This window comes from Photinus pyralis, unplaced genomic scaffold (assembly GCF_008802855.1).
Source record: "Photinus pyralis isolate 1611_PpyrPB1 unplaced genomic scaffold, Ppyr1.3 Ppyr1.4_LG4, whole genome shotgun sequence".
NCBI classification, from domain to species: Eukaryota; Metazoa; Arthropoda; class Insecta; order Coleoptera; family Lampyridae; genus Photinus; species Photinus pyralis.
In genome coordinates, this window is record NW_022170511.1 from 22,501,401 (window position 1) to 22,518,492 (window position 17,092).

The 17,092-nt window shown below is 35.3% G+C and overlaps 4 protein-coding genes across 5 annotated transcripts; 2 read left to right on the top strand and 2 right to left on the bottom strand.

Moving 5' to 3' along the window:
- The first annotated feature begins 1,452 nt into the window (after positions 1–1,452).
- On the top strand, positions 1,453–4,411 carry LOC116169699 (oocyte zinc finger protein XlCOF6-like). Of its 2 annotated transcripts, none has more exons than XM_031485849.1 (2): positions 1,453–1,595; positions 1,651–4,411. In XM_031485849.1, exon 2 carries the CDS (start codon positions 1,687–1,689, stop codon positions 3,886–3,888), a length of 2,202 nt encoding a protein of 733 aa, XP_031341709.1. In that variant the 5' UTR covers positions 1,453–1,595; positions 1,651–1,686; the 3' UTR covers positions 3,889–4,411. The 2 variants fall into 2 exon arrangements, with proteins under 2 accessions (XP_031341709.1, XP_031341710.1); XM_031485850.1 differs by having other exon boundaries at positions 1,474–1,595; positions 1,648–4,411.
- Positions 4,412–4,922: 511 nt separating this feature from the next.
- Positions 4,923–5,812, bottom strand: LOC116169346. Its single transcript, XM_031485417.1, has one exon. The coding sequence runs from the start codon at positions 5,698–5,700 to the stop codon at positions 5,005–5,007; it is 696 nt and encodes a 231-aa protein (XP_031341277.1). The 5' UTR covers positions 5,701–5,812; the 3' UTR covers positions 4,923–5,004.
- Positions 5,813–6,092: 280 nt separating this feature from the next.
- On the bottom strand, positions 6,093–6,979 carry LOC116169347 (eukaryotic translation initiation factor 3 subunit K). The gene is made up of 3 exons (XM_031485418.1): positions 6,819–6,979; positions 6,554–6,773; positions 6,093–6,506 (listed from the first exon to the last, which is right to left on the bottom strand). Exons 1-3 carry the CDS (start codon positions 6,869–6,871, stop codon positions 6,132–6,134), a joined length of 648 nt encoding a protein of 215 aa, XP_031341278.1. The 5' UTR covers positions 6,872–6,979; the 3' UTR covers positions 6,093–6,131.
- Positions 6,980–8,701: 1,722 nt separating this feature from the next.
- On the top strand, positions 8,702–13,197 carry LOC116168323 (T-complex protein 1 subunit epsilon). The gene is made up of 6 exons (XM_031484088.1): positions 8,702–8,910; positions 9,043–9,244; positions 9,295–9,959; positions 12,319–12,588; positions 12,640–12,831; positions 12,885–13,197. The coding sequence occupies exons 1-6, from the start codon at positions 8,803–8,805 to the stop codon at positions 13,077–13,079; spliced, it is 1,632 nt and encodes a 543-aa protein (XP_031339948.1). The 5' UTR covers positions 8,702–8,802; the 3' UTR covers positions 13,080–13,197.
- The last annotated feature ends 3,895 nt before the right edge of the window (positions 13,198–17,092 follow it).

Genomic DNA, 17,092 nt, shown 5'->3' on the forward strand with positions numbered 1-17,092 from the left:
CGTTTTTCGTCAAAATTTTACAGTTCTTCGAAATTTTTTTTAGAGAAACTAAATCGCGCAGGCGGCTAATTTTTGAATTGAGGCACAGGTTAAGACTTCTTTCATAGTCACATAATTTTTTTAGGTACTTTACAAAAAAAATGAATTTTTGATTGACCTTCGCAAAAAGTAATATTTTTCAAAAATTGCAAATGGCACCCTTCTAAACAAAATATACCTCTGGGTAGCCAAAACTACAAATTTTCCACTGATACAAAGCAAACCACACATTCCATAAGAACATTTCAGAGAAAAACCAGTGGAAACGCCAATTTGTATAAAAAAACCTTATTTTCCGAATCTAAGTGTGCCATGATAAAACAAAAAAGGTTCAATTCTATCGAGTAACTATAGTTTTTGGTACATAGATAAATAAATAAGTTATTGTCTATAAATTAAAAAAAGAAGATGGCGGAATTTTTTTTGTATTTGGCACAGTAGGATCGAATGGGACTAATAGTATGTTAATAAGAAAGATGTTCCCTACACATTAAAAGAATAATTAGCTTGTCTCTAATTTATTCTACCCTAAGACCCATATTTCCAGTACTACACACATCGAAGAATACCTATTGTTTAAATTGTGGTCAGTGTAATTGTACCACGAATAATAAGGCTTATTTAAAGCATAATCGAAATAGGGGAACGTCGGCGAGTTGTAAAATTCTACGAGTGAGCTAGAAATTGAATGATAAATTGTAATGTTTATTTGGCATTAGAAAGTTACTTAAGTTAATTCTCCCATTAGTTCAATGATAAATTTGGGAGAAAAATGACGAATATGAGCATATGGCCTGTTTCTATAGTCACTGTACCGGGAACCCATGTTGTCGTTTGCGGTTCTGGCTCTGACTGAAAATTGTCCAATCTGACTGTGGGGTGTTTCTATTCTAAACCCTGTATGTGCTTCTTCAGGTTCCTCGAAGAGAACTGTCAACAAAACTTGCTACAAAGGAACTACCTACTGTCCTTGACTCCAAAGAAGTTCTAAACGGCGGAGCTTAATGGAATTTGGAGCCATTACTAATTCGAAAAACTAGATTTTTGCTGCATAAAATTTAAAAAATAGGCAGGACTGTATGTTCGTTTTATTGGTTTTCTAAACAACGTTATTTTGAACGTTTTTCTAGCGAAACGTTCCGTTCCATAAGGTTATTCACAAGGAACTTTCCCCATTTCGGCACCAAAATAGGTAACTGAATATCTTAACCGCAATTCCGAGAAATTGGTGTGTAGTGGCTGCGATTGATGGACTTGTTTTGAAATGTAAACTTATACAAAAATTCTTAATGAAGCTAGACCCAGTATGACATTACTCTACTCCATACACCCGTCAAGTGGTCAAGTCCACAAGCAGAAGCACAACTTCTTTAAGTAAACCATAGACATAAACCCGCCTTACCAATAAAATGACAGATAGTCTGTGGTAAAATAAATGGTTTATAATTTTAGGGTTAAGTTTATTGACCTTTGATGATTTACATGTCAGCGTCAGCGCATAATAAGCAGCTGCTGTGTCGGGAAACGTCTTCCACCGAATATCGATAACATATGGGGTATTGTAATCTTTCCAGGCCGCCATTCCACCTACTTTGTGCTTACTTTCAGCAGGACCTGTTAACCGTTGTAACCACTTCTTGTGCGATAATGTCTGCGATTGTAAAAGTTGAAATCAACCAAGAAGAAGAAATAATTGCATCTGTGGATGACGGAGATTTATTTAGCAATGACGTCTCCGCAACAATCAAGCGTGAAGTAAATGAAGTAGTGAATGAACATTCTGAAGGTTTGTCTGGTGGCCGATTGCGACATTTAAGAAACTTTAATTGTGCTCATTGTGATTTTTCAAGTAATTATAAATCAAGTTTGAGGGCACATTTACGAACACACAAGAGTATTACGGAATGCGTACAGGGTGGTTATGCAACCAATAATAAAAAACACTTTAACAAGCATTTGTTAACACACAAGATTGCCAAGGATATCAAATGTCCACAGTGTGACTATGCCACCCATGACAAACACAGTCTTAAATTACATCTGTTAACACACAAAACCGTCAAGGATTTCAAATGTACTCAGTGTGATTTTGAAAGTAATTATAAATCCAATCTCAGAGCACATTTACCAACACACAAGAGTACCAAGGATATCAAGTGCTTTCATTGTGACTATGCAACCAATAACAAATTCCATTTGAAAAGGCATCTGGTAACACACAAAACTGCCAAGGATTTAAAATGTGCACAGTGTGATTATGCAACCAATCGGAAATCCGATCTGAAATTACATGTGTTAACACACAAAACTGTCAAGGATATCAATTGTTTTCATTGTGCTTATGCAACCAATCACAAACGCTATTTTAAAATACATCTGCTAACACACCAGATTGCCCCCGTTTTAAAATGTGCACAGTGTGATTATGGAACCAATCATAAATCCAATCTTAAATTACATCTGTTATCACACAACACTGTCAAGGATTTAAAATGCTCTCATTGTGATTATGCAACCAATAACAAATACAATTTTAAAACTCATATGTTAGGACACAAGACTATCAAGGATTTTAAATGTGCACAGTGTGATTATGCAACTCATAACAAATTCAATTTTAAAAATCATCTGTTAACACACAAAACTTCCAAGGATTTAATATGCACACAGTGTAATTATGCAACCAATAACAAAAAACAGTTTAAAAGACATTTGTTAAAACACAAGATTGCCAAAGATTTCAAATGTGCACAGTGTAATTATGCGACCAATAATAAATCATCCTTTAAAAGCCATTTGTTAACACACAAAACTGCCAAGGATTTAAAATGTGCACAGTGTGATTATGCAACGAATTATAAATCGCTTCTTAAAAGACATCAGTTAACACACAAAATTGTCAACGATATCAAATGTGTGCAGTGTGATTATGCAACCCATAACAAAACCTATCTTAAATTACATCTGTTAAAACACAAGACTGTCAAGGATTTCAAATGTGCACAGTGTAATTATGCAACCACTAACAAACGCAATCTTATATTACATCTGTCGACACATAAGACTGCTAAGGATTTAAAATGTGCCCAATGTGATTTTGCAACAGGTGACAAATCTAAGCTTAAATTACATTTGTTAACACACAAGTCTGTTAAGGATTTCAAATGTACACATTGTGACTATGCAACCAATAACAATTGCCATTTTAACACACATGTGTTAAGACACAAGACTGTCAAGGATTTCAAATGTGCACAGTGTGAGTATGCAACCCATAACAAATTTAGTTTTAAAAATCATCTGTTAACACACAAGACTGCTAAGGATTTAAAATGCGCACAGTGTGATTATGCAACCAATAATAAATCACACTTTAAAAGACATCTGTTAATACATAAAACTTTCAAGGATATCAAATGTGCACAGTGTGATTATGCAACCCGAGACACAACCAATCTTAAAGTACATGTGTTAACACACAAGACTGTCAAGGATTTCAAATGTGCTCAGTGTGATTTTGCAACTAATTATAAATCCAATTTCACAGCGCATTTACAAACACACAAGACTACGAAGGACATCAAATGCTTGCATTGTGACTATGCAACCAATAACAGATTCCATTTTAAAAGGCATCTGCTAACACACAAAACTGCCAAGGAAATCAAATGCGCACAGTGTGATTATGCAACCCATCACAAATCCAATCTTAAATTACATCTGTTAAGACACAAAACTGTCAAGGATATCAAATGCTTTAATTGTGCTTATGCGACCAATAACAAACTTTATTTAAAAAAACATTTGTTAACACACAAGCGAGCACATAAGACTACTAAAGATTTGTAATGTAGTCAGTGTGATTATGCAACCAATAATAAAACACACTTTAATGTACATGTGTTGAGTGAGACACAAGATTTATGAAGGCGTGAATAGACTGCCAAATTGCTGTCTGCCCTTTTCAGGGAATTGGGCTATTTGTAATTAAAAATTAGAAATGCCAACGTTTAGGTTTATTGTACCTACTTACATAAATCTTTATCCAGGCCTAAACAATGACAATTGTAATATATTAACTTAGAATAAACACCTATTGCTATCTAATCTTAATTGTAATAAATACGTACGTTATTAATGTTATTCTGCTTGCCTGTTGATGCAGATGTAGGCATAGTATAATGATGTAGGGTAATACAGCAAATTTCATTATTGTCAAACTTGACATGTACTTAACCCCCAGGTTCTGGGCTTCGCACTACAAGAACACGGAAAAAAAATCAAATCAAACATAAGTAAGGCAGAGCCCCCTTGCGTTAGTTGTAAACCACGCTATGACCTGAGGGAAGGAACACAAAAGAAACCAATATAATGGTATAATAGTATAATTCGTATTTTGATGAAATTTATTTAAGTTTCCCTTGGAAAGATTATCATTAGAAAGCCCTAACCCAAAAGCGCCGTTTTCTTTTTTTGTCACTTTTCTATGGCAAACATACTGGAAACATGATGCAGCTGGGATAATATAATTTCCAACTTGGTCATTTTCGAAATGAAGTCAATAAATAAACCTGTATTAAGACAGTACCAATAGTAGAGTAGGTCCTTAAACATAAAGTCAGTAAAAATGAAATGTTACCAATAAAATGGAGAAATGTTTCAAAAATAGCGCAAGTTCTACAGCAGAAAATTGCATCTGCGATTATTGCAGCAATAACTTGCATACGCAATTTTAGTAATAATTGCATTGTGTAATCCGGTCTTTTCACCCTTTTTTTTTTGATAAATTCATAATTTGGTATAACTTACCTGGTCAACGCATCCAAATACCAGTAAGTTAGGTATAGACAACTTGTGCCATCAGTAAAAAAAAACCAGCAAAGCACAATGTTTTTATATTTTACTTTATTTTGTAAAAAAATCTGTCCAATTACAATAATTTACATTGCAGTACCAAAGCGTGCTTTATAATCTAAGAGGAATATTAGGCCAGTGTTTCGGATTATACTTTTCTAAATATAAATCATAACTCAATTGTATCGCGGTTTCCATTCCTAAAATTTTCGGTGCCATATCCCCGTAAACGTTTTTCATATCTTCTAATTTTTTCTGTCTCGCGTTTCCTTCGGGTGCTTTCCAAATCCGTTCCTCAGGCGAGTTGCGTTTTCGCTCCCTTTTAACGAAATGCTCGCCATCGCTATCGGTGAAATGCCCCTTTTTGGTCGAGCCCTGTTCAAGGTAATACTCGCCGCAGTCGGCGTATTCTTGCGTTTGCTTCGCGTACAAATTTTCGATGTGCTTGTGAAGCAGGTTGTTTTCCAATTCTAAAGCTAAAGCGCGCGATTTCCAGTACGAAATTTGATGCTGATTGTGCCACTTGGCGACCTCTGGTATCGGTTGTATTAACGATGAATGGAACTCTTCCTGGTAATCCATGTCGGTAATGCTGCACACGGAAATCGTATCACACAAAGTTTGGTTATACCTGTTTGTTTTTAGCTGTTTACGTTGCTTCCAGTAATTTAGTCTGCTTCTTTTTCGCCTTAAAATACGACTACGATTCTTCTTCAGTTTACGTCGTACGAGAAATTTTATATCTTTTTTAGACCAAGTACGACTACTAGTTTTTAGACCCGAAGGTTCACAATAACAATCCACCATTTTAAAACATTTTATATACAAGGCTGGTCACAAAATGTTGGTCTTGACGCAAAATCGTAGAAGTATAAAAAGATGTGCAAAACTTTGATAATAGTGAATTTGTCAATTTTTGCTTAATTTTAACGAATCTTACAGTAGCCTACTAGTAACTTCCCTAGACTGCCCATTACCTAATAATAAATTGCAATTTCACAGAACATCCTGTACAAAGATTTTGAGGCGTCCCGTTTATGTCGGCACCTGCCTTCTTTGCAGGCCTCGAAGATTCACTTTTGTTTCTTTGTGCAAAACTCGTCTATCATTGGCAAATGAAATTCTGCAATCACACTTAGTTCGAGGAGTAACGTTAAAGTACCTGAAGAGTAGCTTTTCCCTCTCCCAGTCAAACTGAATTACAAAACACATGTCTATTTATTACAAAAAATACAAATTTAACGACATGACGCCATAATCGCACCCACATTGTCGAAATCAATTTTCTCATTAATATTTTTCGTCTTGATGTTTTCATCCTGGTTCGAAATGAAAACAAGTGCACCCTCTTCTTTCCAACCGTACTTCTTTACCCAGTGCTTCAAAGTAACGTCGTCAACGTCACCTAAAAGTTCCGCCAAGTGCACTCTATCGATGCGCTGGTACGTAATACCAACTACGTGGCATACAAATTTACGAATCGAATCCAGAAATCCTGTAATACGCTGGGTCAATTCTGGCATCGAGTGAACACGTTTCCAAAATATTTGGAAATCGCACTGTTCTAAAATATCGCCCAAATACATTATCTGGTTGATCGGTTCCTCGGCAAGCTAAAATGATTAGGTATTTATAATGGACAGGTAGTGGAAAGAGTAACCTGTCGTTCGTTCAGTAAACATTTGCAGAGAATGAAGTCTGTGTGAGGAAAGTTCGTTAATGCTTTTAGAAGAATTTGACAGGTTATATCAATGTTGAAGAACTGAGGGTTGAACTGATATAACTTCAATACTGCAAGGTTTGCTTCCAAGTCGTATGCGTTCTCTCGAGACTGAATTTCCACATATCGCTCTAAGGTGGGTAGATTATCGGGGTTATACCTGGATATGAACAATGAACTTCTAGATTGTCCAAACATTAATCACCTTTCTATTCCTTTAAGCATAGAGGCCACAGTTTGTTTCATTGCTTCAGCCATAATTTATGGAAGTTTAGTAAAAATTCAACAGCTTTTTAAAACACGATGCTCACAAAACCGCAATTATCTGTCTAGGGATATTTTGTTTCTCAGATTGGATTGGTAGTAAATTTCTCGTTGGCATTGGTTGTGGTGGTATACAAAGTGAAACAATATAATGCACATCAGACATCAAGCTAGTATTCTTGAATTTCTGCGAAGAGAGCGTTCCGGGATACTAGCATTCCCGGGTCTGTATTCTTTAATTTCTGGTAGGAGAACTTCTCCGGGAAGTGGGTGTGGTTAACTTAAAAATGTGAATGCCATATTTTTGAAAATGTTACGTAATCAGAATACGAACTCCCTCTAGGATTTCTAACCTCAATTTGTTTCGTTACTATATTAGTACACACTCTCAGTGATAATTCTTGTAGTCTAATCATTCACCATGAAAGCAATAACGGTCTAGTTGTATTAGAAATTAGAGCACCTGACAAATTTGATAATAACTTCTTGTGCTCTGCGCGTATAACTTGTATCAGTTTGCGCACATTTTTACGGTATCAAAATGGTCACAAATCTTTGTAATGTACTTAACTTCCCAACAATGGATGTTCTTATCAATGAAGAAGTTACTAATATACATGCAGAATGTATTGTTATTACCATGAACAGAGAATAATCTGAAGAGAAATACCCCAGAATTTTGCGATGTTTGCAAATTTTTATACCTAATTTGTAGTAATTAAGGATGAAAATGCTTTCACTACGTCGCCTTGACACCGGTTCCCAGCGTGAAAGGCAGTTTTCTCCTACTTATTATGACCTGGTCCCTCCTCTCCCCAAAGAAAGATATAGAATCGGTTGCATAGTTGCAACAGATCAAAGACTTAGAGGTCGGCAACTAGTCAGAAACTGGATTTTGTGTGGGATGGAGGCGGGGATTAATATCTCCCGAGGTTAATTGCCCCCCTTGGCCCCTTCCCCCTTTAATTTAATCCCTAATTGGCCCTAATTTGTCTATTTTGCGCATGGCGACAGGCTAGATAGTCCAGTCATATAAAACGTAAAATGACGTAGTTGCTTAGCAGCATCCGAGAGGGTAAACCATCCGCATTGAAAAGGCTCAGATTTTACTCATGAGTGCTGTAAAAACTTTATGTGATCTAATTATTTACTTTTGTCGCTAAGTTGGCGCTTGAATGGATAGACAACCCCTACTTATATGCCCCCCCCCCACCTAAGAACCTAACGGGGGCGCCAGGGGCAAATAAACGTGTCGCCTTACAACTGTAAGAGGAAGAGCCAAAGGGCACTGTCAATTTCCATAGGTTTCTCTGGTTACTTCAAAGTACGAACTTTATCTCATTTTAGGACCTCATCACCTAGACTAATAGTAAAATTAGACTCCGGACGTAGCATTGAACGCCATAACAATTAAATAATTAAAATTGATGTTCTACCAAATCAAACATCGACTTCTCAATACCAACAACAGTTGAAAAAGATCAATAGCTATTCTGCTTATGCAAAGAGTATATAACGTTACTCTTTGGTTTATGTTAGGGTAATTATATAATGAAATATTCTGAATTGTTAAGTCTTTAATAAAATCTTGAATATACAGCAACATGGGATAATTATCTTCCCGATTGACTGGCCTTAATACGTTACGTTATTCTTTCCTATATTTTATATAGAAAGGTTCAAGCGTTGTTTACGATGGTCACCTTATAATAAGTGTTGTGTGTTGCCTGCCTATCTAAATTTCGAAGTGCTACAGCTATTCTAAGAGGTCCGGCCCTGTAGTTTAATTCGCGTAGAAACAAAAAATGCATTTACGCATGCGTAGTAAGCAAGTGTCACACATAAATGCAAATGTTTATTTCTTTATTTCCCGGTTGCTAAAGAAATCCTTCATCATCTTTTGAAACAGCACAAGTCGTTATAAAATGACGGCTTTTCCAGGAAGTATCGCCTTTGACGAGTTCGGGCGTCCATTTATTATCATTAGGGATGAAGATAAGCAAAAAAGGTTAACTGGTAGCGATGCGCTAAAGGTAGGTTAGGATTTACCTTAAATAGAAATTGGAGAGGACCTGCTGGTTTTTGAATGATCATGTATTATTATCGCTTTATGTTATAATCATTTTCCTTGACATATTACGAAAAATGAACAAACAAATTTTTAGTCTCATATCTTGGCGGCTCAACAAATTGCCGGAATACTACGAACATCGTTAGGTCCGAAGGGTTTAGATAAAATGTTAGTATCGCCCGATGGGGAAGTGACTGTTACAAATGATGGTGCAACGATTCTTAAAAATATGGACGTGGACCACGAAATTGGGAAGTTGTTGGTTCAATTGTCTCAGTCTCAAGATGACGAAATCGGTATGTATATATGACTGGTATTACTACTATTATTAGATTGTGATTTTTAGGTGATGGCACAACTGGTGTGGTCGTACTTGCCGGAGCCCTTCTAGAGCAAGCAAGTGCATTGTTAGATCGTGGTATCCATCCGATTAGGATAGCGGATGGTTTTGAGTTGGCCTGCCAGAAAGCTGTGGAGCACTTAGATACGATTGCAGATCTCTTCCCAGTTTCATCCGATAATATCGAGCCTTTAATTCAGGTCGCAATGACTACCTTAGGATCGAAGATCGTTAACAAATGTCACCGGCTAATGGCCACCATTGCGGTACAAGCAGTATTAGCAGTTGCCAACTTGGAAACCAGGGATGTAAATTTCGAACTAATTAAAGTGGAAGGAAAGGTCGGTGGACGATTAGAGGATACCGTACTAGTAAAAGGCGTGGTCATCGATAAAACTATGTCGCACTCGCAGATGCCTAAAGAGTTGCATGACGTTAAACTCGCAATTCTTACCTGCCCATTTGAACCCCCAAAGCCGAAAACCAAGCATAAGTTGGACGTTACCAGCGTGGAGGATTATAAAGCTCTTCGTCAATACGAACAAGATAAGTTTATTGAAATGGTTGATCGTGTTAAGAAAGCGGGTGCGACCTTGGCAATTTGCCAGTGGGGTTTCGACGATGAAGCCAATCATCTTTTGCTGCAACAGAAGTTACCGGCAGTTCGTTGGGTGAGTTTTATTACAAATACCTCGTCACACAGGAAAATTTGTCCTTGTAGATGACCCAATTTACATTGAAATTTGTAATCATTTTTAGACATGTGGTTTAGGTTATTTTAAAGCAACTTGATCTACGTTACAAAGGTAAAGAAGGTAGGTATTTATAATGTAATTGTGGTCTCGAGGTTGTAAACCATTTTAGTTGTAACTTATTTCTGCCGTTGAAATGTTACCTACAAATATTTGTATTTACACAGGGTCGCTATTAAAGATGGAGCCAAGCTCTCGCGTTCAATCCGTTTGACATATAGACATGAAAATGAGAATGCTTCCATTTGAAATTATTTCACATATTTTGAGGTTAAAAAAATTTTGTTAACATGATTTTTGGGTGCAACCGCCGCCACCTTGAATTTTTTTAAACAGCAACATAGGTCATGTTGAGGGTCATGTGATATGTCATTATAAAGCTTATTTTTTTGTTCTTTCTTACCTAAGCATATGTTACGGTTTTTAAAATTTTTCTCTATTATTTTCTAATTATATATTTAAGGTAGGTAGTAAGAAAGAGAAAAAAATAAGCTTACTAATGACTAACCCATTTCGCACAAAGCTCGAAAATTGTTAAATGATGCATTATTATCAGTCAATTAAGAAAATACCGTTTTGGCAGACAGCCCACGGTATACTGTAGCCCATACGTAGATAAATACATAACACATATCATCAACTGCTGCATTGAAACTAAATATTTTCCTGGAGATTGGAAAAAAGCGATAGGAATTCCTCTATATAAAGTGTCAAAGCCTAATTGTCTATCGGACCTGCGTATTATTAGTATATTACCGAGTAAAGGTCTTTGAGAGAATCCTTCAGAAGTAGTTATATTGTTTTTTTGACACTAATAATGTTCTGCCACCGAACCAATATGAATTTCGGAAAGGTATTAACTCGGTAAATGCCCTAACGATGTTAACTGATGATATAAACTGCTACAGATAGAGATCAAATTACTGCACTGGTTTTGTTCGATTATTCAAAGGCTTTTGATGCCATTAATCATAAGTTAATCTGCGCTAAACTTAGATATTATGGAATACTCCTTACAGACAGACAACTCATGGTGAAATGTAATAATAAATTATCTGGTAGGTCATCTTGTCTGGAGTGCCTTAAGGGTCAATTATAGGCCCGCTTCTATTTACTATGTACACCGCGGACATTGTATGTGCGTGTAACTTCTGCAAATTGCAGGCTTACGCGGATGAGAATCAACTTTTCAAATCTTTTAGCTATGCTGAACAAATATTGGCCTGTGAGAGCATTAATAGTGATCTTGCTCATCTATGTCTGCTTTCGTCTAAACACAATTTATTGCTAAATGCAGATAAATCTAAATTAATATTGTTTGGTAAACAAAAACTTCTTGCGTCCTGTAATTTAAACTGTAATATAATTTGTAATAATACCCAACTATTCCAAAATTCAAAAATAAAATATAAACAAATAAACTACAAAATTTGTTATGAATTTCGGAACTCGGTGTAAACATTTTTTGAACAGTTCTTACATACACTAAGAAATGTCAATGCTTTATTGAAATAGTAAATATTATTCCGTTTTTCATTTTCTTTCAAAATATGTAAAAATATACTGCATGTTCCATTAAAATTTTTTTTTTTGAATATCGCAATAATGCGAAACTGAATTGTTTCTCTGATTTCACCATTGCATCCTGAAAAAAAATGCATGGTAACTTAACCGACTTGATAGCTCCAATAACAAGAAAGTTACCAATAGTACCAGATTTAATTAGAACATCTACATAACTGAGATCATAGAATGTCTGTACTTATAATTGCAGCCATGCTCTCCTCCCTCGTCCCTAAATTGAAAATTGTTTAAGACATCGATTTGATCGATTGTATCGCAGTTCATCTCCCACAGTCTACATTTGTCAATTTTAGAGACAATAAATTTTGACGAAGCGCCATCGTAGCTGGGATGGCAGTGGAGACTAGAAACTCGGGACTGAATTGCGGATAAAAGATCATCAAATCACATGACTCTCCCCTCCATTTAGAAAGAAAAATCAAAATGGCTTACAGTCACCATCTTTCTAAGATAGAACTATCAATTTTATGTCAAAAAGTAGTACGTACTTAACTTAAACTTCCAAAGGCGTTGCGACCGCCGCTCATTTATGATCGCCTTTTTTTATATGCCTTGTGTGAACAATCTCGAAAACATGAACCCTCTGGAATTTTTTTAGTTCGTATTAACGAGAGTCTACTGTATTTACATTCGCAGCTATGTGATGTTATCGAGGATGTTATTTGAATTCTAAGTGTCATTTTTACAATTTTAGGTTGGCGGGCCAGAAATAGAATTAATCGCTATAGCAACTGGTGGTCGAATTGTTCCTCGTTTTGAAGAGCTAAGCACAGAGAAACTTGGATCGGCTGGCATTGTTCGCGAGCTCAGTTTTGGGACCACAAAGGATCGTATGTTAGTCATCGAAGATTGTTTAAAGTCTCGCGCGGTTACTATATTAGTTCGGGGCGGAAATGCGATGCTTGTTGCAGAGGCTAAAAGGAGTTTGCACGATGCTTTGTGTATTGTGAGAAGTTTGGTGCAGGTACTGATTCAAAGTTTGCTAACAAGTGAGTGGTACTAATGTTTGTTATAGGAACCTAGAGTGGTTTATGGCGGTGGAGCGGCTGAAATTGCTTGCAGTTTGAAAGTCGCCGCTCACGCAGATCAGTTGGCTACTTTGGAACAGTATGCGTTTAGAGCTTTTGCGGAAGCACTAGAATGTATTCCATTGGCACTTGCAGAGAATAGCGGTTTATCTGCCATTCACGCTCTGTCTGAAGTAAAGGTAAATTGGACAGAAATGTTATTAAAACTTGTTTTTTTCACTTTTATTTTTAGGCCAAACAAGCAAGTACTGGTAATTCCAACCTTGGTATTGATTGTATGCAGACTGGAAACATTAACATGAAGGAGCAGCATGTTATTGAATCTCTCAAATCGAAACGTCAACAGTTTATTTTAGCAACTCAACTTGTCAAAATGATACTAAAGATTGACGATGTTCGTTCTCCGAGTGATAGTCGTCAAATGTAAATTTAGTTTGCCTGTATTACCTACTCATCAATGTATTAACCAATTTTGAGTTTTTTACTGTTCATAAGTTGCATTCATAGCTTTTACTACAATAAATTATTTCACACATTTTTGCTAACCTTTTTAACTGCTTTTGATTATATCCCGTTCAGCTCCATAGTTAGTGATGTTCTGCCCTACAAGTACATGTAATATACAAAATTTTATGGTTTAAATATAAAAACTGCTGGCTAATTGGGGCGTTAGAGCACTTTGGGAAAGGCACTGAAAAGTTCAAGGTTATAAAAGTAGGTATAAAAAAAAGGATTTGGCAAAGATCTAACCTGTTTCTATTTTTGGAAAAACCTTTCAATGTTATGGGAAGCATTTACAATACTCTTAAAAGTATTTAACAGGTTCTAGACGATTCTGGTAAGGGCAAGAGTTGTCACAAACATAATGAGGCCAGGTAGAAGCAAAGTTCTGCCAGTTATAATCTGGTTTGCCAAAATACAGAATTGCGAATTTTTCAAGGAGTTTGTGTTCCGGTAGTAAATTTGTGAAATTTTGACTAAGTTATAGTTTCAAGTTAATGATACAATTTGAGACACAGTCAAAAATTCATCCTTAGGTAGGTAGGTACCTACTCTCAATGTAGCTCATTATATAAAAAATTGTTTTCTCCTGCGATTATCAAAAAATCCGGTTCCGAAAAATTGTGGCCAACTTAACGAGAGCATCAGACAAATACACTTTCTTCAGAAAGTTTCGATTGTACCTACCCTTATCTCACGATAGAGAATCGGAAAGGTTTTAGATTTAAAAATACTGCAAAAAGTAAAAAATGGCCCATATAATTTGATATATGAGAAAGATGGTTAATTAGCCCGCTTAGGCATAGCAGGCCGGGGACAATATCCACAAAATGGAACACGCTGTATATTCGATGTCGTTTTTTAACTTCTGCATGGAAAGTATACCCCTTCACTATTTGGTTTTTTGTCAATGTTGCCAAATTATTAATTTTTTTCCGAATAATTCTCTAAATGCCACTCCCACTTTGATAAATCGTAGCGACCTTGATTTTAAAGTTAAGAAATACATTTGATCAATAATGTGAATCTGAATAAAAGGGAACACTGATAATGAGAAAGTTTTTAGTGATTTAGTGACACAGGGTGTTCACAAAAAAATTTTTATAAGGGGTGTCCTGTGCCAAAATCCCGTATTTTTTAGGTTCTTCAATATTTTTTACAAAAATTTACATTAGATTAATTAATTAAGCCGTGATAATAAAAAACCAAAGAGTGCCACGCAGTAAGAAAGTGCGATAAATTTATGATTTGCTGTTCCATTAGAAAAAGCAGTTGTCTATTGACACCTTAAAAATGAGACACCAATGATCTATGGTTGTCATTTGCACAAAAGGTTTTTTGATATTTTTTAACCAGGAATGAGCTATGAAAGACCCACGTACTGTTGTAGGACCCTGTAAAAATCAAATTAATATATATATAATATATACAGGGTGGTGACTTGCGTCACGCATCATAGGGATTTCAATGTAAAATTCATAACATGCGATTATTGGCTCCCCAAATTATTTTAGAGCAAAAATGTATGAAGGTTTTTTGTAGAAAAAAATTTTTTACGTCAATAAACCGTATTAGTTTTCAATTTTTTACATAGTAAAGACGGAAAATTGAGAAAATAAAACCCGCATCTTTTTGAATAATCTGCGATGCCATGAAATTTTCTAAAACAAAAAGATGTCAAGTTGTCAATTAGCAGCTGGATTTTATGATCGACTTGGTTACTGTCTTGCAGTTAATGGTGACTTATTCGAACATTTACTGTCAATTGTTGTATTAGCAAACCGTTTTTAGTAATTTGGTCTTTCTTTATGTTGAATTCGCTGTTCTAAATATAATACTTTTTGATAGAATTTGATTTGTTTTATAGCAGACATTCCATGGCATGACGGATATTGTAGTTTTTGTATTATAAAATTCCATGGCATCACAGGTTATTGAAAAAGATGCAGGTTTTATTTTTACAATTTTCTGTCTTCATTATGTAAAAAATTGGAAACTAACGCGGTTGATTGACGTAAAAAATTTTTGTCTATAAAAAACCTTAATACATTTTTGCTCTAAAATAATTTGGGGAGCCAATAATGGCATGTTATGAATTTTACATTGAAATCCCTATGATGCGCGACGCAAGTCACCACCCTGTATATAATATAATTATTTTTTAATTTATTAAACGAAATATTTAAAATTGTGTAACAGAGAAAACAAACATTATAACAAGTAAATTTCGTCCAACTGTTTTTCCATTATTTTAAGCTTGTATAAAAAGAGTTTAGTTTTTTTACTGTAATTCCCAAACCAATTGAAATTTTTTTTTCAAAATTGTTCATTTTGTGTAGTTTCCTACACTAAAAATTTCAACAAATTCGGTTCACTGCTTCGCCTGACAGTGTTGCCAATTTGGTGATTTTGTCACTAGATCTGGTGAATTTCAAGATCAATTTCAGACTTTTTCATCACGATTCAGACATGTCTAAAACCTAGTGATTTTCAACATACATGTGAAGACTATCTGGTGATTTCAAGAAAAACCGCAATGCTATTATATATAAATTTGTGAATTTTCGAAATGTTCGCGTTTTTTCAATAAAAGTGTGTATTCATTTATTTAAAAAGTCCTATTTCCTGAAGTAGGTAAATAGTCCTATTATGTTATGAAAGAAACAAGATACGAAGAATCGCATAGGATTTTCAGTAGGGGAATTTTTTGGCAGCTCGCTTTCGGAAACGCGACTTTTAATTCGGCTCATATTCAATAGCCTTGAACTTGTAGAAATCGATTGGTAAAGGTTTGACATCGCTGTCTCTTTTCGTTCTCGAGTTATACGAGGAACAAACGGACGCACAACACCGTCACATAAGGGAAATTTTCTTCCTTTCGAAAAATTCCCCTAAACCTAATGATGTGATTTTAGGGAATTTGTTGAACGTTTGGTTGCATACTTATTTAATAATAAAATTGGTGGTTTTGTTGTGAAAAGTTACTAGAAATCACTAGATTTTGGAGAAAAAAATCACCAAAAAAATTTCGTTATCTTTCTTTCTTTCCTGTTCCACCACCTAGTGACTTCTGGTGACTTCCAGGCGGCCATTCTCAGATTTCTGTCATTTACTACTTGGCAACACTGTCGCCTGAAATTTAGACACGCAGTTTCTCCATCAACCTTTAAAGTGCTTACAGCGGACCATTCTATTTATAAATACAATGAGCAGACGTAAAATATCAATATTTTACACCCAAATTTGTTTGATCCTTTTTTAATAACAAAATCTCTCGATTTCAGATAAAATAAAAAATGTCGAACCTGCCTATTGACCGTTCCGAGATTTTTTGCTTACCTACCCTATAGATATTTCATTATACAGTGACATTCATGTAGAAGTAGACAGGGATTTCCTGTCTACTTTTACACGATAAAGTCTCCTGAAAGTCGCCTAATTTTATGCAACCAAAGTAACCTACAACAAAATAATGAGGCTCTGCCTGTCATAATTAAATATTATCGCTTTGACTTCCCTATTCTAATTTCGGTTCGTGTGTGGTGTATTCAACTAAAGAAAAGGTTGATATTTCCAATTGGTATAGTGCCGATAACAGTTAAAGGAGCTTTCTGTGAAGCTAAAGCTTTGAATATAAAATTAAATTTAATTTTATATTCAAAGGCTAAAGCAACAATATTCAAATTAAAGCCAGATCTTTATTTTTTCAAGAAGTTATTTTGGTTGCATAAAATTAGGCGTCTTTCAGTTCAGGAGACTATCATGTGAAAGTAGACATACGAAATTCCTATAGTATAAATCCCTATGTCTACTTCTACATGAATATCACTGTATAACGTGTGTACCTACCTAAACCTCACTTCTGTGATTTTGAATTGTTAATATAAACTGATGATGGGTAATAATAGGTAAAAAGGAATTAATTACCGCAAAATAGAT

Bases quoted from the DNA above. Each gene is read 5' to 3' on its own strand.
- LOC116169699 (XM_031485849.1), top strand. From the start codon at position 1,687: ATGTCTGCGATTGTAAAAGTTGAAATCAACCAAGAAGAAGAAATAATT.
- LOC116169346 (XM_031485417.1), bottom strand. From the start codon at position 5,700: ATGGTGGATTGTTATTGTGAACCTTCGGGTCTAAAAACTAGTAGTCGT.
- LOC116169347 (XM_031485418.1), bottom strand. From the start codon at position 6,871: ATGGCTGAAGCAATGAAACAAACTGTGGCCTCTATGCTTAAAGGAATA. The intron at 6,774-6,818 runs GTGATTAATGTT...GTTCATATCCAG, and splicing joins ATGCTTAAAGGAATAGAAAG to GTATAACCCCGATAATCTAC. The intron at 6,507-6,553 runs GTTACTCTTTCC...TAATCATTTTAG, and splicing joins GTTTACTGAACGAACGACAG to CTTGCCGAGGAACCGATCAA.
- LOC116168323 (XM_031484088.1), top strand. From the start codon at position 8,803: ATGACGGCTTTTCCAGGAAGTATCGCCTTTGACGAGTTCGGGCGTCCA. The intron at 8,911-9,042 runs GTAGGTTAGGAT...ACAAATTTTTAG, and splicing joins CTGGTAGCGATGCGCTAAAG to TCTCATATCTTGGCGGCTCA. The intron at 12,832-12,884 runs GTAAATTGGACA...TTTTATTTTTAG, and splicing joins ACGCTCTGTCTGAAGTAAAG to GCCAAACAAGCAAGTACTGG.